We start from the raw sequence: 26,071 nt of genomic DNA, 5'->3' as shown, positions 1-26,071 counted from the left end.
GCCCGATGTATCTGCCGTTGTTCACGCTATTACCATATCTCTCTGCTTCAGTCACTTCACTGGCTTCCCATCTGTGCAAGCGTCATTTTCAAACTCCTCGCCCTCACTCACGACTGTCTCTACAATGTAAACTGTCCATCCTATCTCAAAGAACTTTTCTCCCCTTACTCACCTCAGCGGAATCTCAGATCCTCCTGTGACTCTCTCTTGACCCAACCAAATGGACGTTTCGAACACGTTTTCTCTTTCGACAACTGACAATTCTGGAATTCGCTTCCCCTATACCCCAGAAATGCAACCACTAAAGACGTCTTTAAATCACTGTTTTCGACTTACCTATATCTGTCTGACCGTACAAGTAGACAATCATTCACTGTTGCTGCAGACAATCATTCACTGTTGCTGCAGACAATCATTCACTGTTGCTGCAGACAATCATTCACTGTTGCTGCAGACGGTATATTGTTCGAACATGAACAGAAAATGATTTACAACATGTCTTGCAGTCTAGCCAGTCTTCCCAAAGCATGGTCCCTCTGTTCCCTTGAAAATCGTGGCTGCTGAATAATTCGGTGGCTGTTCTTATAGGGATGACACTTCAGACATCTGACCATTGTCATTTTCATGACATACGCACAAAAACGTGGTCTAGTAGCTGCGTTTTGACGACATGTTTTTGCATCAAATACAGAATTAGAAACGAAACTTTCTTGAACATTGGCTACGAACCAGGTGCAGCTAACATATAAAAAGTGAAAATGAAATAATAAAAATTAAGTTGAAACATATCTGGTAAAATGTTTGGTGGGGTGACGTTTCCTTTTGTTCGGTCATCGTGTTTGTTAACGAGCACGTACGCACAGAGCCGATAAACTAGTACTAGAGCATGTTGTATCCTCTGCCAGATTCCAGTTTCCCAGCCTTATCAATTTACGTAAGTCAGACATTAAAAACAAAGAGCACCTCCCTCTCCGACATTAATTGGTACAGTTCCCAACATGACGACGACAACGCTTTTGGTGCTGACTTCAGTTTTAGGCTCGGCCCTCGCAGTCACCCCCCACATCTTGACCCCACAGGGTAAACACGGCCCTGAGGCTGCCCTAATCATCGTGCCCGGGGCTTACGTTAAGGGCCAGCAGTACATCCCTCTAGGTAGGTCATAACATTTCTCTCTATGTGACCCTATATATGCATGATCATCACATACAAATGTTGGTCTTCTTGTCGATTGTGATGAAATGTGAGACGAGAAGCAAACACTACACAACAGTAAGATGCAAGAAAATTCTACATCATACTCTGAGACGGATGATTCTAGGATCAGCTCCTGGTAGCACTATCCAGATTTTTCCGATTAAATCTAGCACAAGTCTAAAGATAGCATTGCACCGGAAACTGGGACGAGACTGATGTCGAAACCTCTGCTAGATGACTGTTTCCCAGCCTTATCAGAGAGTAGTAAGACTCTGTTTCCATCCATAATGGTTTCCTGATTATAACCCACGTAATAACGTAATAAAATATAAGTTACTTCTTATCTGTGTATACTTCACACGCGTGATGAAATAGTTCAAAACCTTTTTGGGTGTGTTATCCTCAGGTACAGTATGTTCGGTTCGATTTGTGTTTGTTGTATAGGTCAGTGTCGAGGTCACAATCACATTGCAAAGATGACCTCGGGACAGATGCTCAAGCATTTTATAGAAAAGAATTAGTTTATCACAGTACTGTCTTAGGTTTTGGGTTTATTTATACAGTGTTTCATGACAGTACAACATATAGTTCTGAGAGAGTCCAAGAGTGTGTTTTCTAGAATACACTATTGTTCGGAACTTCAGTTATCCCAAATGTGCGAATATAGTGAAAGATATGTCAGATGTGTCCAAGAGCGATCGTCGTGGTCGCTCTCGGGTGGTAGTTTAGGATGGTGGACAAGAAACAGGGAGGACATGAGTCGGCGTTAGAGATGAAGACAGCAGCAGCCATGTTTTATTACTGTTTGGTCGAAGGATGGTCAAAATGGTAAAATACAGTGGTAAACATGTGACAGAACGCACATCAGGACTGAATGGCCAATGATCCCGATGTGGAGACCCGCTCTGTCACTTACACACATATTAGAAGTCCGACGGCGATTCTTCATCGTCGACGTAGTCGTAGGTGGGGCGACGGCCTTGGCCGACACCCCGACTACCCGCACAATCCGCCCACTTCTGTCGATGATCTAGACTCCATGGTTGGTCTCGCTGGATGGTCTCGCTGGATGGTCTCGCTGGATGGTCTCACTGGATGGTCTCGCTGGATGGTCTCCTGGATGGTCTCGCTGGATGGTCTCACTGGATGGTCTCGCTGGATGGTCTCCTGGATGGTCTCGCTGGATGGTCTGTCCACTGACCATATCAGCCAGGTTTTTATACACAGGGCCATTACGCCACATTGTGCAAGGTCACTGGCCCATGCACAAGTACATGCGTAAGATTAGGCGACTTAGGGAGGTGTTAATTGACATGTATTGATAGCGTTTGAGAATTAAGGGTCCTGCCCGGAGGGGGGTTTATGATAAGAGGGGATACACCGAATGTTTGCTGAATACATTACATAGACAAAGGGGATAGAATTTCGGTGCACCCTGGACTTATGTTGAAATAAATAGATCGTTTGAATAAATGAAGTTTTAAGGAAACTTGTAGAAATGATTTAGTCTATGACAACACCCCTGAACGTCGTGGAGCTTTTGTCCTCAAAAGCGCTTTTTAAGAATAGTGACAATATTGGATGTACATGTATACGGTGAATGGCATAAAACGTTGACGCGTTGACAATATTCTGGCACAGGCATCGATCATAAGTCACATAATCGTAATGGCATATACAAGAACGTCAAAGTAATAAATGAATCGAATTGTCAACATTGGTCAGGCGAAACATAACAATAACAATACCGGACGTTTATACACAAAATACAGGTCAGCGGAGATTCCAGCCGTTAACAAAAACACAGGTGAGCGGCTATCCAGCTCGTACAAAAACACAGGTGAGCGGCTATCCAGCTCGTACAAATAAAACATTGGACGTTTCCACCGAGCGGCAAAATCCTGCTCACGGTCGACCATACAGTCGGAATACCTGACTGATAAGTACACGTATGACTTACAGGAACAAAAACAGAATGTGCGTAATGCGTCGTCGTTTGCATTTGAATGTGATATTTTCATGACAACAGTAAGATCTTTGAAATTGGGAGTCTTATATTAGTGAGCCTAGACTCGACAAGGCTAGCAGATGTAGATGTGATCTGCACTAAAAGTAGAATTGGCATGAGAAAAAAAATAAACCTAACCAACTTCAAAAGTCTAAACCGAAAGTTGATGAAAAATTAATTCAAGTGCAATTGGCTCGTAGATATTTTAGCGAATTGTATATTGTGTGCCAGTTACCATAGAAAGTATTATGCACATGGATACTAAATTTTCGCCGGTATCATAACTAGGCACAAAAACACGTTGGCAAAACGAAGAAGTAGGATGTAGACTGGATAAACAGTCTCCATCAAATAAGCTTGGAGAGACAAAACTTATTATACTTCTACGACTGCTATTACCACATAAAAAGATTTAGACGTTTTCACGAAGAGTAATTACAGTATTGCATAACTCATTATAAGCTAATGTCTATAGTAAAAGTTATAGAGGAACAAATTGTTAGAAAAATCCTTGAAACCGGGAGTCTGATTTGAGTGGGACGACTCGGAACCCGCAGATAGCGTTGATCTGCATTAAATGTGTATATGCAAGAATATGTAGTAAAGTAAGAGCCTAACCGACTTCAAAAACTTAATCTAATAAAGAAGTACGCCTCATAACATCACGTACAGATAGCAATACATACTCAATCAATGAAAAGGGGACATATATAGACACATGAACATGAACGCTTGGAGAGGATTCCACATACCTTGCATGAACAAGAATGTCCGAGAGAAGCGTATAAACACATAAGTTTTGAGAACGTTCGAACAAGAGTTCACATACACTGTCACACGAGCACGACGTGAAGCACTTGATGAAGAATCTTGAGTATTGATATGATCTTGAAGGATGACGTTGATAGTTGTTGTATTCACAAATGGACTTTGCTAGGTCTTGTTGTTTTCAATGATTTTGTGAAGGCTGGTGGTTATGGACTGCTGTCTCGTTGATGATAGTCAGGTCGGCTGTCTGTCTGATGTCTTCGTTCTTCCGCCAACATGGCGCCCGACGTTGACGCTGCTCTTGTCAACCACCATTTCTAAACTACCAGTTGCTTTGCTGCGAGTTAGGGTAGGGGAATCGTGCGTGAGTCACAGCAAACTCACGCTACCCGGATTCTCCACCATCTGTCCAAGAGCGTCCGTCGTTTGCGCTCTCGGGTGGTAGTTTAGGATGGTGGACAAGAGACAGGGAAGACAGGAGTCACTTGTAGAGATGAAGACAGCAGCAGCCATGTTTTATTACTGTTTGGTCGAAGGATGGTCAAAATGGTAAAATACAGTGGTAAACATGTGACAGAACGCACATCAGGACTGAATGGCCAATGATCCCGATGTGGAGACCCGCTCTGTCACTTACACACATATTAGAAGTCCGACGGCGATTCTTCATCGTCGACGTAGTCGTAGGTGGGGCGACGGCCTTGGCCGACACCCCGACTACCCGCACAATCCGCCCACTTCTGTCGATGATCTAGACTCCATGGTTGGTCTCGCTGGATGGTCTCGCTGGATGGTCTCGCTGGATGGTCTCGCTGGATGGTCTCACTGGATGGTCTCGCTGGATGGTCTCCTGGATGGTCTCGCTGGATGGTCTGTCCACTGACCATATCAGCCAGGTTTTTATACACAGGGCCATTACGCCACATTGTGCAAGGTCACTGGCCCATGCACAAGTACATGCGTAAGATTAGGCGACTTAGGGAGGATTTGGACTTATATTGAAACAAATAGATTGTTTGAATAAATGATGTTTTAAGGAAACTTATTGAAATGATTTAGTCTATGACAGATGTAACATTTATACACAGTTTCCAGGATGTTTCTTGATAGACGGCATTTAAAACTCTTCAGACATCTGATCATTGGATCAGCTTAGCGACTAATATGATGAGTTGCTTTGTGAAAGCATTCCTAAATATACATGTATGTGGCTTATACCCTCCAAGTATGAGGAGGTTGTACTTCACAGAAGGATTGGTTTGAAATCAAAATTGTATGCATTCGGTTTTATTGGGGCGTAATGTTACCTGCAACTGATGAATCGGGTGGGAGATTTGACGCAAATCATCGTAAGACAAGGAGCATCTACAGTAGCTAGGGTCTTCTGTCATGATATACAGCCGTGTATCGTTAGCCAAGACACGAATATCACTGTCAGTACCAGACACAATGCCGTCGATCTCAGTAGAAAACAGCAGTGGCCCGAGAAAAGAATCCTGCGTCCTTCCAACCTTGAATGACGTGTAGTATCTGTTTGTGAATAACAATTCTCTAACTATGCTCCAGACCTTATCGACCTGTGAAGGTCCCGGGGTAGAATAGGCCTTCAGCAACCCATGCTTGCCATAGAAGGCGACTCAGCTTGTCGTAAGAGGCGACTAACGGGATCGGGTGGTCAGGATCGCTGACTTGGTTGACACATGCGGCGTAAAACTCAACTCACTCACTCACTCACTCCAGACTTTACTTATATCACAAAAGACTGCTTTAATTTCCTTTCCGTTTTCAACGGCTTTAAAGTCACGGTAACTGACATGCTGAGGAATCTCTTGGCATTTATCCTGCCTGTGAGTGTGTTAACAAATCATTACCTTTGAGGAAGCTGAATACGTATTCAGGTAAACATTTCTCAAATACTTACGTGTTTGAAACAGGACACAATGTGAACATTTGAACTTTTCCTATGAATAGATATTACTGATTCCTACTGCCATGCCGATGGAAATACGGGATGGAAAGATCAGTCAAATAAGTTGTGAATAAGGGTGCTAAAGTGTTTGCTGAGTAATTGAGGATTTTATTGTCTACCTCACCTGTATTGATTACTTTTGTCCCGTCTACTGGTAATAAAATGTGTCTAGTCTCATCTTGAGTAAGCTCTATCTTCGTTAAGAAGGAGTCAGAAAAAAGCTGGCAACCAGGATGATCTCGATATCAGTCTCCTACATCTGACTGATCTTCAACCAGGTTATTTTGTACATTAGCGATTTCCTTGAGTCATCACTTAAAACAACAGCAGGAAACTTTCATCTCGCAAGACATCGTTCGGTCGACAGGATATTTTGGTACCCTAATATCGCATTATCTTCAGGAGCACTTATATAATAAGCAATTCTCATATGGCAGTATTCACCTTGTTTCTTACTGGGGTGATATTAGCCCACTTAGTCGGGTAATTACCCCTCTTTGTTCGTTTGTAGTGAGGATCTTCATGTATTGGTCCCCAAACGGATCTGGTGATCTGATCGTAACAAGTTTATTGGGAATGTGTTTATAACAGACTTCTACGGACAGTATCTTTAGTGTTTGTCCAACACAGGGCAGGAAATACAGAGGTCGTCTCCCATGAAACTCTGGGTAGCTGTTCTAGAAGAGTTTATCGGAGATCTCCCGAATCCCATACAGCTGTCGGGAGCTGTGACGGACGCTATTGCGCAGCTCCGGAAGAGCGGAATGACGTCAAACAACGTCTTCTTGGCAGGACACAGTCTCGGAGGTATTACGTCAATCTGCTTTTGTCAGTGTTAGACTCAGGTGTATGAACACGATAATCAGACTCGCCGGAGAATGTTTTACATATTTGCCGAATTAACAGCAACACTCGAAACTAAGCAAGTACATTTTCTATGCAGTTTGACCGAATGAAGAATCTAATTATATCAAGAGTTGAACACCCATTAACTCCTTATAGGGGATGAACATTAAACCAACTTTAATCTCATATTGTGGTCGACAATGGCGAGTTTTGTGAGCAAATGTGAAATAAATAGGGCGGAAGATTGGTTTTCCCAGAACAGAGCTGTAAAAGCAGTATTTGACTGTACGTCTTTTTAAAAGCCGACAAATATTACTCTTTCTTGAAAGGGGTCCTTGTTGGAAACTATGGAAAGTCTCATGCCAATCAGTTAAAAGGCATTCTGCTGCTGGCGTCCTACATCACCACGGGGAATCCCCTGTCCCTGTATCCTGTTCCTGTCCTCACTATCTCCGGCGACTTGGACGGCAATACTCGCATCACCAGGATCGCCGACAGCTTCCAGTGAGTTTAAGGATCAGTTCATTGTCGTATCCCTCACCAGCAGCAAACGAGTATGTAGATAATATCACGGAAAGAAAATACGACCCCTAATCTCTTCACATGACAGGTTTCTTCATTTGACCTTCATGCCAACTTATATATGATTAACCCAGCTTACGCCTGTTTAAACCCCGCCAGCATGTGCACAACGTGTATTCCAGAGAGTTGCAGAGCGACGTTTCAAAGAACGCCAACGCCATGTACCGTACTCCCGTCGTCATCATGTCTGGCATCAACCACGCCCAATTCGCTTCCGGCACCATGCCCTCCGGGGTCGTCAAGGTCGACCTTCCCGCAGAAGTCAGTGAAGCAACAGCGCACAAAGTGATTGCGCAGCACTGCAACAACTTCCTGGTTGCAACGCTTCAGCAGCCGGCGACCGACGTCACGAAGGCCAAGGCCGCCCTCAAGCAGGCGTATGACGCTACTAGTCGCATCATGAAAGTAAGAGAGTTTCGTATCCATCAAGGTTATACAGCACTGGATGGTCAGGCTGATGATTTGGTTGATGAATGTCAACAATGATCATGATGTCAGCAGCTGGAAATCCTCGTCCAGACTGGAATATTTACAGGCCACCATCATATGTCTGGAATATTGCTCAATGCAGTCTTAAACACCAAACAACATGACCCAACGGTACCCCATTCATGACAACCCCCATTCTCATCGCAGCCGCTGCTTACCCTCAAGACTCTGGACATGAATGACCAGGATGTGTCCGGTTGGACCATCCAAGCCCAAAAGCTGTTGCTGGGCGACATCGCTAAGACACTAAAGGTAAGCCGGGCTGTCATCAACTGTATGCATGTCTTTCCTTACTTTAAAGTAAATGCTGCGTCAGCATTTTAAAAAACTCGTAAGTAAATAGCGAAACACACGCCTTCATGGATGACAACTTCTTGTTCACTGCACAGAGCGACGGTTCGATGTAGACTCTCACGCCGCTGGCAATATCGAAGGTCGAAGAAGTTTTAACATAATGAAGTGGTCAACTGTTGTGTAACACACAAAGGTCAACTGCTGTGCATATGTGTATAATACATAAAGGTTATCTGGTCTGTACCTGTGTATAACAGATATCCAACAAGGAGGAGAACGAATATGCATTTTTGAAGACCAGTCCAGACATCGTCACCAACGTCGTCGACACTGTCACCCACGTGTCGCTACCTCTAAATCCCTTGGATGTCTCCACAAACAAAGCTTCACCAGATCAACTGGAGGCCAAGATGAAGACACGCGAAGCAGTCGTAAAGTCTATGTCGGGGGCCAAGCCAGGAGTTGGTCCTACCATCACATGTAAGGACATCAACAAGGTGAGAGACTTATGTACCTGTGCTGGGATTCGAACCAAGAACCTTCTGTCCTCATGCGTGCATCACTTGTCGTTCCCCAACTGAATGTCAGTTTGTGGAGATTGGTGTGTCAGTTTGTGGAGATTGGTGTGTCAGTGTATGGAGATTGAGATAGTTGTACATGGTGGAGATAGTTGTACATGGTGTGTCAGTATATGAAGATTGTTGTACATGGTGTGTCACACTGCATGGAGTGTGTCACTGTATAGAGATTGTTGTCACTGTATGGCGTGTGTCATGTCATTGTATGCAGATTGTCGTACATGGTGTGTCACACTGTATGGAGTGTGTCATTGAACGGAGATTGTTGTACATGGTGTGTCAGTATATGTAGATTGTTGTAAGCGATGTGTCACACAGTGTGGAGATTATTGCACATGGTGTGTCAGTATATGGAGGTTGTTGTACATGGTGTGTCACTGTATGGAGATTGTTGTACACTGTCACAAAGGAGATTGTTGTACTTGGTGTGTCAGTGTAGGAGATTGTTGTACATGGTGTCAAATGTGTGCATCACTTGTTCCCCAACTGAACGTCAGGTTGTGGAGATTGGTGTGTCAGTGTATGGAGATTGGTGTGTCAGTTTGTGGAGATTGGTGTGTCAGTGTATGGAGATTTTTCTACATTGTGTGTCAGTTAAAGAGATAACTGTGTGTCACTGTCTGGAGGTAGCTGTATATTGTGTGTCACTATATGGAGATTGTTCATAGCGTGTCAGTACATGAAGATATTGTTGTACATGGTGTGTCACTGTATAGAGATTGTTGTACAGTGTAACTAAGGAGATTGTTGTACTTGGTGTGTCAGTGTAGGAGATTGTTGTACATGGTGTCACACTGTATGGAGTGTGTCACTGTATGGAGATTGTTGTACATGGTGCATCACACTGTATGCAGATTGTTGTACATGGTGTGTCACACTGTATGGAGTGTGTCATTGCATGGAGATAGTTGTACATGGTGTGTCAGTATATGAAGATTGTTGTAAGCGATAAGTCACACTGTATGCAGATTGTTGTACATGGTGTGTCACACTGTATGGAGTATGTCATTGTATGGAGAGAGTTGTACATGGTGTGTCACACTGTATAGAGATTGTTGTACATGGTGTGTCAGTATATGGAGGTTGTTGTACATGGTGTGTCACACTGTATGGAGTATGTCATTGCATGGAGATAGTTGTACATGGTGTGTCAGTATATGGAGGTTGCTGTAAGCGATGTGTCACACTGTATGGAGATTGTTGTTTTTGACTTAATTGTCGATCCTCTTCCCACAGGCTGCATTCCAGCTGGCTCTTAGTTCTTCCTCTAGTGTGGCGAAAACTCGCTACCAGAAACGTGCAGTGAGGAAACTGGTTTTCAAAGACGATGTCCAACTTAGCCATGGTATCCAGTGGGCGGGGCAGACATTGGACCTGAAAGAAACAGCGAATGCCCTGGAGGTAACATCTGCCTCTCTAATCACAGCGGCCGATTACACCACACCATCATTCGCTGGCATGTACTTCTGCAAACTGTTGGCGCCGTACCGTGCCATGGAGTGGATCTATGTGGACTCACTCCGGAGAAATACGTCTCCCAGTCTGGTGGGATGATGTGAAATATGTTTAATAAATGCTTTTTTGCATGATTCTTCGAAGACAAATCTCAAGTGATTGACCAGGAGTAGGTAGATTTTCCGTGTTCACTAAATGTTCACTGTTTCTTTTGTTACACGTTTGATTCAATGTACATAGCTTCCTGTCACCTCACGGGCACTCTGAACTAGCAGGGTTATCAACATTTTTATCGTGACACCAGGGTTTGGGTTATTGGGTGATACCAACTTGGTTGACTGATCTACTTTCTGATACCATCATCTGGAGTTAATGACCTACTTCTGGATTTGCCATCAAGAGTTAATGACCTGCTTGGTGGCACCAATTAGTGTTATAAGACACAGACGCACATCACAATTTAGTATATCCATTATTCCAGTATATATCCGTCATTCCAGTATGTATCCGTTATTCCAATATGTATCCGTTATTCCAGGATATATCTGAACGTAATAAAGTACTGTCAGAAGTGTTGTTTAGGCTGTTACTCTGTGTCCCTGCTGTTACTGTGTCCCTGTTGTTACTCTGTGTCCCTGTTGTTGCTGTGTGTCCCTGCTGTTGCTGCGTGTCCCTGCTGTTACTCTGTGTCCCTGTTGTTACTGCTGTTACTGTGTGTCCCTGTTGTTACTGTGCCCCTGTTGTTACTCTGTGCCCCTGTTGTTACTCTCTGTCCCTGTTGTTACTCTGTGTCCCTGCTGTTACTGTGTCCCTGTTGTTACTCTGTGTCCCTGTTGTTACTCTGTGTCCCTGCTGTTACTCTGTGTCCCTGCTGTTACTCTGTGTCTCTGTTGTTACTCTGTGTCCCTGCTGTTACTGTGTCCCTGTTATTACTCCGAAATTTACACAGCTGCAAATAGCATACTGTCGAACTAACCGACTTTGGCCTAGCTGGGCATTCGGTGGAATGGTAAGAGGATTTCCAGACAAGCATGTTTACAGGTAAACTCGGACAGAAATATATGAATGTCTGCGGAAAACAATAGATCACACTATATATGACAAGTTATTCGCTCAGCCAGGTATGACGATGGACCGTCGAGTCACACTGCAAGAAATGCATGTGCACATGGGGGTCATCTCAAAGATATTTTGGTTTTTTTCTGTGTGACGAAGATGTATCACTCCTTGATTACCTTTTTAGGTGTCTTTTACTCAGAAAGTTTATGTTGAGATATGTGTAAAAAGTAAAATACCTGATGCCCATAGTAAAGCTTAAATCAGCCATTGCATTAAAGGTCTCAAAATAGATTTCGGTTAATAGGATATTTAGATAGCGCACATATCCATGCAACTAGTTCTTGATCAATGTGTTTATATTTTTCCCCAAGGTCATTGGATGTCAGTCTCAACGGCACATCGTATTACCAATCTCAACTCCCTTGGGAGTATGCAACTGTTACAGCCTGAGTTTACTATGGCTTTCTCATCCTTACGAGGTACCCACTCTCGGCTGGGTGGACTGGGACATATAGTCAAAGCATTTTGTCCAGGTTCTCAGCAGTTGTTGTACCCACAACTACGTGTTTGCACGTATTGATGTGACCACCGTCTGGTCTTATACCAGCAGGTTCGTGGGTTCTGTTAACTGTACAGGGTTGTGTACTGTACACTAGGAGCTGTGACAACACGGAAAGAGTGCACACAGAGTTGACTCCCAAGGTTTTTACACCCAGCCACAAGTTGGCTTGATCCTGTCGCCTCTGGCTAGCTGGATCCCCACAATATTAGCCTTGTGCTTAGCCAGCTGGCCAAACGTGAACCATATAGGTGGGCACTCGATCGACAGGACTGGACAGTATTTGTAAATTGTTATGACTTGTCGTGTCCTTCCCCCACTTTAATTCCCTAACGGACTAGGATATCTCAGCTGATATCTCCATCTCCCAGGCCAACCTCATCCATCTTCTGGTTTTGCTTTTGAGACGACCCCTCCAAACTTTCAATAGTGACAGTGAGACTCCATGGTAGCTTAATCCTCAATAGTTTCAGCATGGAGGTTATCAGTTTATAAGTCAACTATCGTTCACAGTGTAGGTAAGAATAATTTCAAAATGGGCATTTCAAAAGTGTCCTTTGTAATACACCATCATCGACATATTTCGCTCGGCCCCCAACATATTTGAAAGGACAAATCATCTGACAGTTACTTGATGCTTTTCTAGACTAGGTTTGAATCTTTTGGAAGTCATGGAAAATATACATGCCATGTATCTGCAAACAGCAAAATGCACCACTTCAAGATCTGTCTCATATGTCTGCCAAGAACTATTGAAAGATATCAAATGGTTTTCGAGTTGTGCTCTAGAAATGAAACCCAGCCCTCCATTTTGAGATTAAGTCAGAATCGTTTCCATGGAAACTGGGAAAATGATAAATCACAAAAATCTGTAAATTTTGGGGGTCTGCCACACATATCTGCCAAGTTTTGCTGAACAATATTAAGAACTTTTCGAGTTGTGCTCTGGACACGAAGTCCATCCCTCCCCACTGAGACAAGGGAAATTGGGAAAATCATAAATCACCAAAACCTGTAAATAGCAAAAGGCAACACTTTATGGTCTGCCTCCAATATATGCCAGGTTTTGCTGACAGATATTAATAAGTTTTTGAGTTCTGATCTGGAAACGGAACCCATCCCTTTTGATACTAACTCCGAAACGTTTCCATGGAAAACGAGAAAATAAGAAGTCACAAACACCTGTAAATAGCAAATGGCACCACTTTAGGTTCGGATTGATATATCTATCAAGTTTTGCAGAAAAGTATTGAATGGTTTTAGAGTTATGCTCCGGAAATGACACCCATCCCTCCATTTTCAGACTAAGTCCAAAACGTTTCTATGGAAACCAAGAAAGTAATAAATCACAAAAACCTGTAAATAGTAAAAGGCACCACTTTCGGTTCTGACTGATATATCTATCACGTTTTTCAGAAAAGTATTGAACGGTTATGAGTTATGCTCCGGAAACTAAGCCCACCCCACCATTAGACTAAGACCAAAACGTTCCATTCAATACTTATCTGCAAAACTTGACAGACATGTCAGTCAGAACCTATAGGGGTGCCAGTCTCAAAAGGTGGGGGATGGTCTTCGTTTCCGGAGCACAACTCAAAATCTTCTTAATATCTTTCATCTAACCTAGGCACATATGTGAGCTTAGACCCCAAAGTGGTGCCTTTTGCTATTTACGCAAAAAGTCATTTTGGCACTTTTATTTTTCTCAGTTTCCATGAAAACAATGCGGACTTAGTCATAAAAAGGAGGGATGGGCTTCGTTTACAGAGTACAACTCAAAAACCATTTGGTATTTCTCAACAGATCTTGGCAGATATATCAGACAGTTCTTGAAATAGTGCCTTTTGCTGTTTACAGATATATGGCATTTATACTTTTCATTAGTTCCACGGAAATGATTCAAACTTGATCAAGTAATCGTCATATGATTTGTCCTTATGTGGGATCCAGAGGAATATGTCATCTTCTGATGACTCTTGTTATACATACACATATATAGCATGACGACGGTGTGGCAGCTGTTGACGCATCATGACGGAGGCCTGTGTCCAAACACAATGTCAAGTATATGCATGGTGTACCATGTTATAACATTCCTGGAGTGCTTCTAAAGGCCACATGAAAGTAAAGCAATGCTGTCATATAGTAAAAGTTTAATGGCAACAAAATACAACATCCATAAAGAGATAAATGGATAAAAAACCAAAGTGGTTTGAACCAAACCTGAATACTATAATGACAACAGCTTCTGGTCAGGTAACAACCGTTTAACCAACACAGCCAGACACACACCTTCCATGGGTAAATGTAAAATAACAGCAGATCCAAATGATGGCCATGAATGTGTAAATACATGCATGAAGGAGACGGACATTCTGAAGAAAACATTGTGCTTCGTATACATGAACACTTATTCTATCTCCTTATGTCTTCAGTTCCAGGAGAACATATGTCTGAAGTAGATTGTGCTTATCAGATACTATCAAACATTTCTCAGTCCCATGTACATCACATATTGCACTATAAACTGTCAACAAAGGCAATCACTAAATATATCTCAACAAAATACATTTGTACATGACACATTTCACCATAAACTGTCAACAAAGGCAGTCTGTAAATATATCTCAATAAAAACAGCTGTACATCACAGATTGTACTATAAACTGTAAACAACAGAGCAGACACAACAAGTAACAAGTTTTTGCCACCAACATGGCAATGACCCCTGCCGCTAAAGATGAATGAAATATTTATAACATATTCACTACTCTTTAATTTTTGCTCACACACAAGATGCTTGAAATGACTGTTGTCTGAATAATCACCCAATGTACGCTGTCAATAGCATTGAGGACATTGGTTGCAATGTTCTATGGAATATTGTGTTAACACAACTTTGAAAAGTGGACAAAGTGTTGTAGTCATACTGAAAATAAAATCAAGTTCACCCAAATCAACTGATGTCTGCATAATCCCCCGATGTACGCTGTCACCAAATTTGAGGACATTGGGTACAACAGTTCATGAGATCGCATTAACAAGATTTTGAAGAGTGGTCAAAGGGTCATGTTGACCTTGAAAATAAGGTGTTTGCTAACTTTACTTTAAAACTGAGCTACTTACCAGAACAGCCACCCGGTCATGCAAATAGGCAGGTAACATGTCAAATCCTTACATTACGCTTGGCAGATAATGTCACATGACTTCAAGCACATGCATTTCACTAAGTGCACACACATCTACTCATACAGAAATGTCCACATCCAATTTGTTGACTGATGCAAAAGACATTATACGAAAAATATATAATCATTTCAAACGAGAAAGTGAAAGGGGCCGTCCATTTGTAGCTCCTGAAAAGTATCGCAAACGGACCCAACATGCCTTGGATCTCTCAAAGGGCATGTTGAGTGGAATTATTCATGCCTCATCTACAGACATTCTAGGGACCATCTCAAAAGTTGGTAGGAAATTAAAACTGGATAGTTTTAATCAAGGCTTGTCAGGGACATAAATAGAAAACTAACACATCAAAATGTGCATGTGTCAGTACAACGATTGAACCAAATCCTTGCTCAAGACCACCAGCTTGATGTCTCTCGTTATACTATTTGCAAATTGTTGCTGAAATTTGGTTAGAAATGTAAAAGTGTTCAGGGGATAAAACTTGCCATGTGTGAACAGCATGACATCGTAAAATCAAGAATAAATTACTTGAGAACAATAAGAAAAAAGAAGAGATGCTTTGTGATTGAAAAATCTTGAAAAATTTGAGGAAAACAGGTAAGTGATCAACCCCAAAAATACAAATGAAAGACCCACTTCAGTAATGTGTACTGGCATAGTTTACAGAAATATCATTAATGGACTGTGAATAATGCCTAGAAAACAAACCTTTCCCATAACTACTTCCAAGCTCAAAATATTTTCATGGAAACTTCACAATCAAAATGCTCTGTTATAAACATGTGCATGAAAAGACATTGCAATAGCAATTTCAAAAATCATATAAATTATGTGACATATTTCATTTTGAGACAACCCCTTCTGCCCTACACCAGTATTGACATTGTTAACTAATGCAAAATGCACGTGCTTGAAGTCATGTGACATGACCAGCCGAGATAATGTAAGAATGTGACATTTGACCTGCCTATTTGCATGACCGGGTCGCTGTTCTGGTAAGTAGCTCAACACCCTTGACATGTGAGGTGTTGTTGTGACTTGAAATAATGACAGCTCTTATAGACAACTTTCTTATTATCGAGTGATAAATTATGACAATTCAAATCCTCAATGGTAGAAGAATTATAAAGCCTCGAATAGCTGGAAACAAATAGCACTTATACTTTTAAAGTAAATTTACCTAACACCGTTCTGAAACATTTTCTGCCAGACTATAAAGTCATTCAGTACAACAGTTCATGAGGTATCACATTAACAAGAGTTTGAAGAGTGGTCAGAGAGTTGTGGTTACCTTGATAATAAGATCAAGGTCTACAAAATTGACTGGTGTCTGCGCATTCCCTCAATGTAGGTTGTCACCAAATTTGAAGAAATTGGGTAAAACAGTTCATGAGATATGGCATTAACAAGAGTTTGAAGAGTGGTCAAAGATTCATGATGACCTTGAAAATAAGGTCAAGGTCAACAAACTTGTCTGGTGTCTGTGCAATTTCCCATTGTAGGCTGTCACCAAATTTGAAGAAATTGGGTAAAACAGTTCATGAGATATGGCATTAACAAGAGTTTGAAGAGTGGTCAAAGAGTCATGGTGACCTTGAAAATAAAGACAAGGTCAACAAACTTGATGGCTCCTGTATAATCTCCCAGTGTAGGCTGTCACCAAATTTGAAGACTTTGGGTATAGCAGTTCATGAGATATGGCGTTAACAAGTAATGGGACGTACATATGGACAGACGGATGCTGCTGAATACATAGTATCCCTGTTCCGTGTTTCAGTGGGGGACAATGTTATAAAGATGTTACAAGGCAAGACACAAACATTACACCTGTAATCAAACATAGATATTTTACCTGTCGTCAGCACAAACATAGCTGTCATCAGACACAGATATTATACCTGTCATCAGCTCAAACATAGCTGTCATCTGACACGGATATTATACCTGTCATAAGACACAGGCATTATTCCTGTAATCAGATGAAAGCATTACATCAGTCATCAGACACAGCCATAAATGTCATCAGACACATACATTAACCTGTTATCAGACACATATATTACACCTGTCATAAGACAGACGTTATACCTGTCATCAGACACAAACGTCATCAAAGACATCAGCACAGAATGGCTGCTCCTGGTTTAACTCTAGCATCACACATATTCAGCAGCATATGTATTATCTCTCATTCAGAAGTTGTATCAAGGATTATCACAATGTGCCTGTATAGTTGACCCATACAGTACAGGCAACACAAAGGGGAAACAGAAGGGGCGATGTTACTGAAGGAAAGCATGACATCCAACACAGTCCTGCAATAAGTGGAAGGCTGGGTTGTTGTCATGACGATGGTTCCGTCTGGTAACATCACACCAGGAGAGACAGCTTCCCAACTCTAGAATAATGTCTTCTGGAGTTTACTACATCATGTCAGAGAGTTTACTACATTATGTTAGGAAGCTTACTGTATCATGTCAGGGAGCTTACTGCATCATGTCCGGGAATTTACTGCATCATGTCAGGGAGTTTACTGCATCAAGTCAGGAGTTTACAGCATCATATCAGGGGGGTTTACTGCATCATGTCAGGGAGTTTACCACATCATGTTGGGAAGCTTACTGCATCATGTCAGGGAGTTTACTGCATCATGTTTGGAACCTTACTGCATCATGTTGAGAAGTTTACAGCATCATGTCAGGGGTTTACAGCATCATATCAGGGGGGTTTACTGCATCATGTCAGGGAGTTTACTACATCATGTCGGGAAGCTTACTGCATCATGTCAGGGAGTTACTGCATCATGTCAGGGAGTTTACTGTTTCATGTCAGGGAGTTTACAGCATCATGTTGGGGGGGATACTGCATCATGTCGGGGAGTTTACAGCATCATGTCGGGAAGCTTACTGCATCATGTCGGGAAGGTCTACTGCATCACATTGGGGGGACTTAACAGCATCATGTTGGGGGGGCTTACTGCATCATGTCGGGTGGTGGGGGTGCTACTGCATCATGTTGGAGAGTTTACAGCATCATGTCGGGGAGTTTACTGCATCATCTTGTGGAGTTTACTGCATCATGTCAGAGAGGTTTACCGCATCATGTCGGGGAAGTTCACAGCATCATGTTGGGAAGCTTACTACATCATGTCAGGAGTTTACTGCATCATGTCAGGGAGTTTACTGCATTATGTCAGGGAATTTACTGCATCATGTCGGGTGGGTTTACTGCATCACGTCAGGAAGTTTTGCTACATCATGTCAGGAAGTTTACTACATCATGTCGGGGAATTTACTGCATCATGTCGGTGAGTTCACTTCATCGACAGGGACATCATCCGATGCATCTGTTATTCGGTCTGCTGAGTACATGACATCAGTCCTCACAGAATACTTCATTCCCTCCAGCACCTCTGACCCCTCATGTAGAATGTCATGTTGGAATATCAGGGCTGAGCCTGTTGGGAATGTGACAGCTTCAAGGTCAAAGTTATAATAACAGCAATAAATGAAGGGCATCAGATAGAGAGATGGGGTGGAAGAATGGGAAGAAGAGATAGGGGTGGAAGGGGCTAAGTGGAGGGAAAACCTGGGTAGATGAGGGGGAGGGGTAAAGGTGTATTGATGGGGTGGTTGTACAGATTGAGGAGAATTCGGGGAGGGTTTCAAGGGGAGTAATCGGCTGAAAAGTATTTTTGATAATTAATAACTGAGGATACTATTTAGTCTGCAGTCAGGGACAGGTAGGATAGGATATAGGACATTTGTATATGTACTTGATATGATGGTATTTTGTTATTGATATATCCTCTAATTGTAGATAATAGCTTGTGGTCAGATGTGCTGAAAACTAATATGTATGAATCGTAAGCTTGAAAACATTACCTTTTACAGGTACAACTGGCACCTTCTGTGAAGCATCACTGGAGAAAAATGTTGTACTTCCTCCTTTAAAGCCCTGAAAGCAACACATGGCAAGGCTTGACAAGGCTCATTCAGATACACCTGTACAGTTAACCACCTCACCTCATTCAGAAACACCTGTACAGTTAACCACCTCATCTCATTCAGATACACCTGTACAGTTAACCACCTCACCTCATTCAGATACCCTTGTACAGTTAACCACCTCATCTCATTCAGATACACCTGTACAGTTAACCACCTCACCTCATTCAGATACACCTGTACAGTTAACCACCTCACCTCATTCAGATACACCTGTACAGTTAACCACCTCACCTCATTCAGATACACCTGTACAGTTAACCACCTCATCTCATTCAGATACCCCTGTACAGTTAACCACCTCACCTCATTCAGATACCCCTGTACAGTTAACCACCTCATCTCATTCAGATACACCTGTACAGTTAACCACCTCACCTCATTCAGATACACCTGTACAGTTAACCACCTCACCTCATTCAGATACCCCTGCACAGTAAACCACCTCATCTCATTCAGATACACCTGTACAGTTAACCACCTCACCTCATTCAGATACACCTGTACAGTTAACCACCTCACCTCATTCAGATACCCCTGTACAGTTAACCACCTCATCTCATTCAGATACCCTTGTACAGTTAACCACCTCACCTCATTCAGATACCCCTGCACAGTTAACCACCTCATCTCATTCAGATACACCTGTACAGTTAACCACCTCACCTCATTCAGATACACCTGTACAGTTAACCACCTCATCTCACTCAGATACACCTGTACAGTTAACCACCTCACCTCATTCAGATACCCTTGTACAGTTAACCACCTCATCTCATTCAGATACACCTGTACAGTTAACCACCTCACCTCATTCAGATACACCTGTACAGTTAACCACCTCACCTCATTCAGATACACCTGTACAGTTAACCACCTCACCTCATTCAGATACACCTGTACAGTTAACCACCTCACCTCATTCAGATACCCCTGTACAGTTAACCACCTCACCTCATTCAGATACCCCTGTACAGTTAACCACCTCATCTCATTCAGATACACCTGTACAGTTAACCACCTCACCTCATTCAGATACACCTGTACAGTTAACCACCTCACCTCATTCAGATACACCTGTACAGTTAACCACCTCACCTCATTCAGATACCCCTGTACAGTTAACCACCTCATCTCATTCAGATACCTTTGTACAGTTAACCACCTCACCTCATTCAGACACCCCTGCACAGTTAACCACCTCATCTCATTCAGATACACCTGTACAGTCAACCACCTCACCTCATTCAGATACACCTGTACAGTTAACCACCTCACCTCATTCAGATACACCTGTACAGTGATGTGGCCAACTCATCTCATTCAGATACACCTGTACAGCTAACCACCTCACCTCATTCAGATACACCTGTACAGTTAACCACCTCACCTCATTCAGATACCCCTGTACAGTTAACCACCTCACCTCATTCAGATACCCCTGCACAGTCAACCACCTCATTTCATTCAGATACACCTGTACAGTTAACCACCTCACCTCATTCAGATACCCCTGTACAGTTAACCACCTCACCTCATTCAGATACCCCTGTACAGTTAACCACCTCATTCAGATACACCTGTACAGTAAACCACCTCATCTCATTCAGATACACCTGTACAGTGATGTGGGCATCTCATCTCCTTCAGATACACCTGTACAGCCAACCACCTCACCTCATTCAGATACCCATGTACAGTTAACCACCTCATCTCATTCAGATACACCTGTACAGTTAACCACCTCACCTCATTCAGATACACCTGTACAGTTAACCACCTCACCTCATTCAGATACACCTGTACAGTTAACCACCTCACCTCATTCAGATACACCTGTACAGTTAACCAACTCATCTCATTCAGATACCCCTGTAAAGTTAACCACCTCACCTCATTCAGATACCCCTGTACAGTTAACCACCTCATCTCATTCAGATACACCTGTACAGTTAACCACCTCACCTCATTCAGATACACCTGTACAGTTAACCACCTCACCTCATTCAGATACCCCTGCACAGTTAACCACCTCATCTCATTCAGATACACCTGTACAGTTAACCACCTCACCTCATTCAGATACACCTGTACAGTTAACCACCTCATCTCACTCAGATACACCTGTACAGTTAACCACCTCACCTCATTCAGATACCCTTGTACAGTTAACCACCTCATCTCATTCAGATACACCTGTACAGTTAACCACCTCACCTCATTCAGATACACCTGTACAGTTAACCACCTCACCTCATTCAGATACACCTGTACAGTTAACCACCTCACCTCATTCAGATACACCTGTACAGTTAACCACCTCACCTCATTCAGATACCCCTGTACAGTTAACCACCTCACCTCATTCAGATACCCCTGTACAGTTAACCACCTCATCTCATTCAGATACACCTGTACAGTTAACCACCTCACCTCATTCAGATACACCTGTACAGTTAACCACCTCACCTCATTCAGATACACCTGTACAGTTAACCACCTCACCTCATTCAGATACCCCTGTACAGTTAACCACCTCATCTCATTCAGATACCTTTGTACAGTTAACCACCTCACCTCATTCAGACACCCCTGCACAGTTAACCACCTCACCTCATTCAGATACACCTGTACAGTGATGTGGCCAACTCATCTCATTCAGATACACCTGTACAGCTAACCACCTCACCTCATTCAGATACACCTGTACAGTTAACCACCTCACCTCATTCAGATACCCCTGTACAGTTAACCACCTCACCTCATTCAGATACCCCTGCACAGTCAACCACCTCATTTCATTCAGATACACCTGTACAGTTAACCACCTCACCTCATTCAGATACCCCTGTACAGTTAACCACCTCACCTCATTCAGATACCCCTGTACAGTTAACCACCTCATTCAGATACACCTGTACAGTAAACCACCTCATCTCATTCAGATACACCTGTACAGTGATGTGGGCATCTCATCTCCTTCAGATACACCTGTACAGCCAACCACCTCACCTCATTCAGATACCCATGTACAGTTAACCACCTCATCTCATTCAGATACACCTGTACAGTTAACCACCTCACCTCATTCAGATACACCTGTACAGTTAACCACCTCACCTCATTCAGATACACCTGTACAGTTAACCACCTCACCTCATTCAGATACACCTGTACAGTTAACCAACTCATCTCATTCAGATACCCCTGTACAGTTAACCACCTCACCTCATTCAGATACCCCTGTACAGTTAACCACCTCATCTCATTCAGATACACCTGTACAGTTAACCACCTCACCTCATTCAGATACACCTGTACAGTTAACCACCTCAACTCATTCAGATACACCTGTACAGTTAACCACCTCACCTCATTCAGATACACCTGTACAGTTAACCACCTCACCTCATTCAGATACACCTGTACAGTTAACCACCTCACCTCATTCAGATACCCCTGTACAGTTAACCACCTCACCTCATTCAGATACCCCTGTACAGTTAACCACCTCATCTCATTCAGATACACCTGTACAGTTAACCACCTCACCTCATTCAGATACACCTGTACAGTTAACCACCTCACCTCATTCAGATACACCTGTACAGTTAACCACCTCACCTCATTCAGATACCCCTGTACAGTTAACCACCTCATCTCATTCAGATACCTTTGTACAGTTAACCACCTCACCTCATTCAGACACCCCTGCACAGTTAACCACCTCACCTCATTCAGATACACCTGTACAGTGATGTGGCCAACTCATCTCATTCAGATACACCTGTACAGCTAACCACCTCACCTCATTCAGATACACCTGTACAGTTAACCACCTCACCTCATTCAGATACCCCTGTACAGTTAACCACCTCACCTCATTCAGATACCCCTGCACAGTCAACCACCTCATTTCATTCAGATACACCTGTACAGTTAACCACCTCACCTCATTCAGATACCCCTGTACAGTTAACCACCTCACCTCATTCAGATACCCCTGTACAGTTAACCACCTCATTCAGATACACCTGTACAGTAAACCACCTCATCTCATTCAGATACACCTGTACAGTGATGTGGGCATCTCATCTCCTTCAGATACACCTGTACAGCCAACCACCTCACCTCATTCAGATACCCATGTACAGTTAACCACCTCATCTCATTCAGATACACCTGTACAGTTAACCACCTCACCTCATTCAGATACACCTGTACAGTTAACCACCTCACCTCATTCAGATACCCCTGTACAGTTAACCACCTCACCTCATTCAGATACCCCTGTACAGTTAACCACCTCATCTCATTCAGATACACCTGTACAGTTAACCACCTCACCTCATTCAGATACACCTGTACAGTTAACCACCTCACCTCATTCAGATACACCTGTACAGTTAACCACCTCACCTCATTCAGATACCCCTGTACAGTTAACCACCTCATCTCATTCAGATACCTTTGTACAGTTAACCACCTCACCTCATTCAGACACCCCTGCACAGTTAACCACCTCACCTCATTCAGATACACCTGTACAGTGATGTGGCCAACTCATCTCATTCAGATACACCTGTACAGCTAACCACCTCACCTCATTCAGATACACCTGTACAGTTAACCACCTCACCTCATTCAGATACCCCTGTACAGTTAACCACCTCACCTCATTCAGATACCCCTGCACAGTCAACCACCTCATTTCATTCAGATACACCTGTACAGTTAACCACCTCACCTCATTCAGATACCCCTGTACAGTTAACCACCTCACCTCATTCAGATACCCCTGTACAGTTAACCACCTCATTCAGATACACCTGTACAGTAAACCACCTCATCTCATTCAGATACACCTGTACAGTGATGTGGGCATCTCATCTCCTTCAGATACACCTGTACAGCCAACCACCTCACCTCATTCAGATACCCATGTACAGTTAACCACCTCATCTCATTCAGATACACCTGTACAGTTAACCACCTCACCTCATTCAGATACACCTGTACAGTTAACCACCTCACCTCATTCAGATACACCTGTACAGTTAACCACCTCACCTCATTCAGATACACCTGTACAGTTAACCAACTCATCTCATTCAGATACCCCTGTACAGTTAACCACCTCACCTCATTCAGATACCCCTGTACAGTTAACCACCTCATCTCATTCAGATACACCTGTACAGTTAACCACCTCACCTCATTCAGATACACCTGTACAGTTAACCACCTCAACTCATTCAGATACCCCTGCACAGTCAACCACCTCATCTCATTCAGATACACCTGTACAGTTAACCACCTCATCTCATTCAGATACACCTGTACAGTTAACCACCTCACCTCATTCAGATACCCCTGTACAGTTAACCACCTCATCTCATTCAGATACCCTTGTACAGTTAACCACCTCACCTCATTCAGATACCCCTGCACAGTTAACCACCTCATCTCATTCAGATACACCTGTACAGTTAACCACCTCACCTCATTCAGATACACCTGTACAGTTAACCACCTCACCTCATTCAGATACACCTGTACAGTGATGTGGCCGACTCATCTCATTCAGATACACCTGTACAGCTAACCACCTCATCTCATTCAGATACACCTGTACAGTTAACCACCTCACCTCATTCAGATACCCCTGTACAGTTAACCACCTCACCTCATTCAGATACCCCTGCACAGTCAACCACCTCATTTCATTCAGATACACCTGTACAGTTAACCACCTCACCTCATTCAGATACCCCTGTACAGTTAACCACCTCACCTCATTCAGATACCCCTGTACAGTTAACCACCTCATTCAGATACACCTGTACAGTAAACCACCTCATCTCATTCAGATACACCTGTACAGTGATGTGGGCATCTCATCTCCTTCAGATACACCTGTACAGCTAACCACCTCACCTCATTCACATACACCTGTACAGTTAACCACCTCATCTCATTCAGATACACCTGTACAGAGATGTAGTCACTCACCTCATTCAGATACACCTGGACAGTCAACCACCTCATTCAGATACACCTGTACAGTTAACCACCTCATTCAGATACCCCTGTACAGTTAACCACCTCATCTCATTCAGATACACCTGTACAGTGATGTAGTCACTCACCTCATTCAGATACACCTGTACAGTTAACCACCTCATTCAGATACACCTGTACAGTTAACCACCTCATCTCATTCAGATACACCTGTACAGTGATGTAGTCACTCACCTCATTCAGATACACCTGTACAGTTAACCACCTCATTCAGATACACCTGTACAGTTAACCACCTCATTCAGATACCCATGTACAGTTAACCACCTCAACTCATTCAGATACACCTGTACAGTTAACCACCTCATCTCATTCAGATACACCTGTACAGTGATGTGGCCACCTCATCTCATTCAGATACACCTGCACAGTTAACCACCTCACCTCATTCAGATACACCTGTACAGTGATGTGGCCACCTCATCTCATTCAGATACACCTGTACAGTTAGCCACCTCATCTCATTCAGATACACCTGTACAGTTAACCACCTCACCTCATTCAGATACCCCTGTACAGTTAACCACCTCACCTCATTCACATACACCTGTACAGTTAACCACCTCACCACATTCAGATACACCTGTACAGTCAACCACCTCACCTCATTCAGATACACCTGTAAAGTTAACCACCTCACCTCATTCAGATACACCTGTACAGTTAACCACCTCACCTCATTCAGAAACCCCTGTACAGTTAACCACCTCATCTCATTCAGATCCACCTTTACAGTTAACCACCTCACCTCATTCAGATACCCCTGTACAGTTAACCACCTCACCTCATTCAGATACCCCTGCACAGTCAACCACCTCATTTCATTCAGATACACCTGTACAGTTAACCACCTCACCTCATTCAGATACCCCTGTACAGTTAACCACCTCACCTCATTCAGATACCCCTGTACAGTTAACCACCTCATTCAGATACACCTGTACAGTAAACCACCTCATCTCATTCAGATACACCTGTACAGTGATGTGG

At 43.0% G+C, this 26,071-nt stretch overlaps 2 protein-coding genes across 2 annotated transcripts in view; one reads left to right on the top strand and one right to left on the bottom strand.

The window, feature by feature from the left end:
- Positions 1 to 998: 998 nt before the first annotated feature.
- Positions 999 to 10,285, top strand: LOC137297166 (uncharacterized). Its single transcript, XM_067829180.1, has 7 exons — positions 999 to 1,155; positions 6,573 to 6,749; positions 7,118 to 7,292; positions 7,493 to 7,775; positions 8,007 to 8,111; positions 8,411 to 8,650; positions 9,968 to 10,285. Exons 1-7 carry the CDS (start codon positions 999 to 1,001, stop codon positions 10,283 to 10,285), a joined length of 1,455 nt encoding a protein of 484 aa, XP_067685281.1.
- A 3,688-nt stretch (positions 10,286 to 13,973) lies between these two features.
- The window catches only part of LOC137296992 (uncharacterized), a 42,881-nt gene continuing 30,783 nt past the window's right edge, over positions 13,974 to 26,071 (bottom strand). Inside the window, exons 6-7 of the mRNA XM_067828924.1 lie at positions 18,878 to 18,950; positions 13,974 to 18,450 (exon numbers count right to left, since the gene is read on the bottom strand). Of these exons, the coding sequence (XP_067685025.1) occupies positions 18,293 to 18,450; positions 18,878 to 18,950 (231 nt within the window). The 3' untranslated portion in view covers positions 13,974 to 18,292. The remainder of the gene's footprint in view (positions 18,451 to 18,877; positions 18,951 to 26,071) is intronic.

The sequence above is a fragment of the Haliotis asinina genome, chromosome 9 (genome assembly GCF_037392515.1).
Source record: "Haliotis asinina isolate JCU_RB_2024 chromosome 9, JCU_Hal_asi_v2, whole genome shotgun sequence".
Lineage (NCBI taxonomy): Eukaryota > Metazoa > Mollusca > Gastropoda > Lepetellida > Haliotidae > Haliotis > Haliotis asinina.
Note: the sequence above shows the minus strand (reverse complement) of the source record. Positions and strands in the feature narration are given on the sequence as shown.

Excerpts from the sequence above, each read along its gene's own strand:
- LOC137297166 (XM_067829180.1), top strand. The coding sequence starts at position 999 with ATGACGACGACAACGCTTTTGGTGCTGACTTCAGTTTTAGGCTCGGCC. Across the intron at positions 8,112-8,410 it reads ACATCGCTAAGACACTAAAG|ATATCCAACAAGGAGGAGAA; the intron begins GTAAGCCGGGCT and ends TGTGTATAACAG. Across the intron at positions 8,651-9,967 it reads CATGTAAGGACATCAACAAG|GCTGCATTCCAGCTGGCTCT; the intron begins GTGAGAGACTTA and ends CTCTTCCCACAG.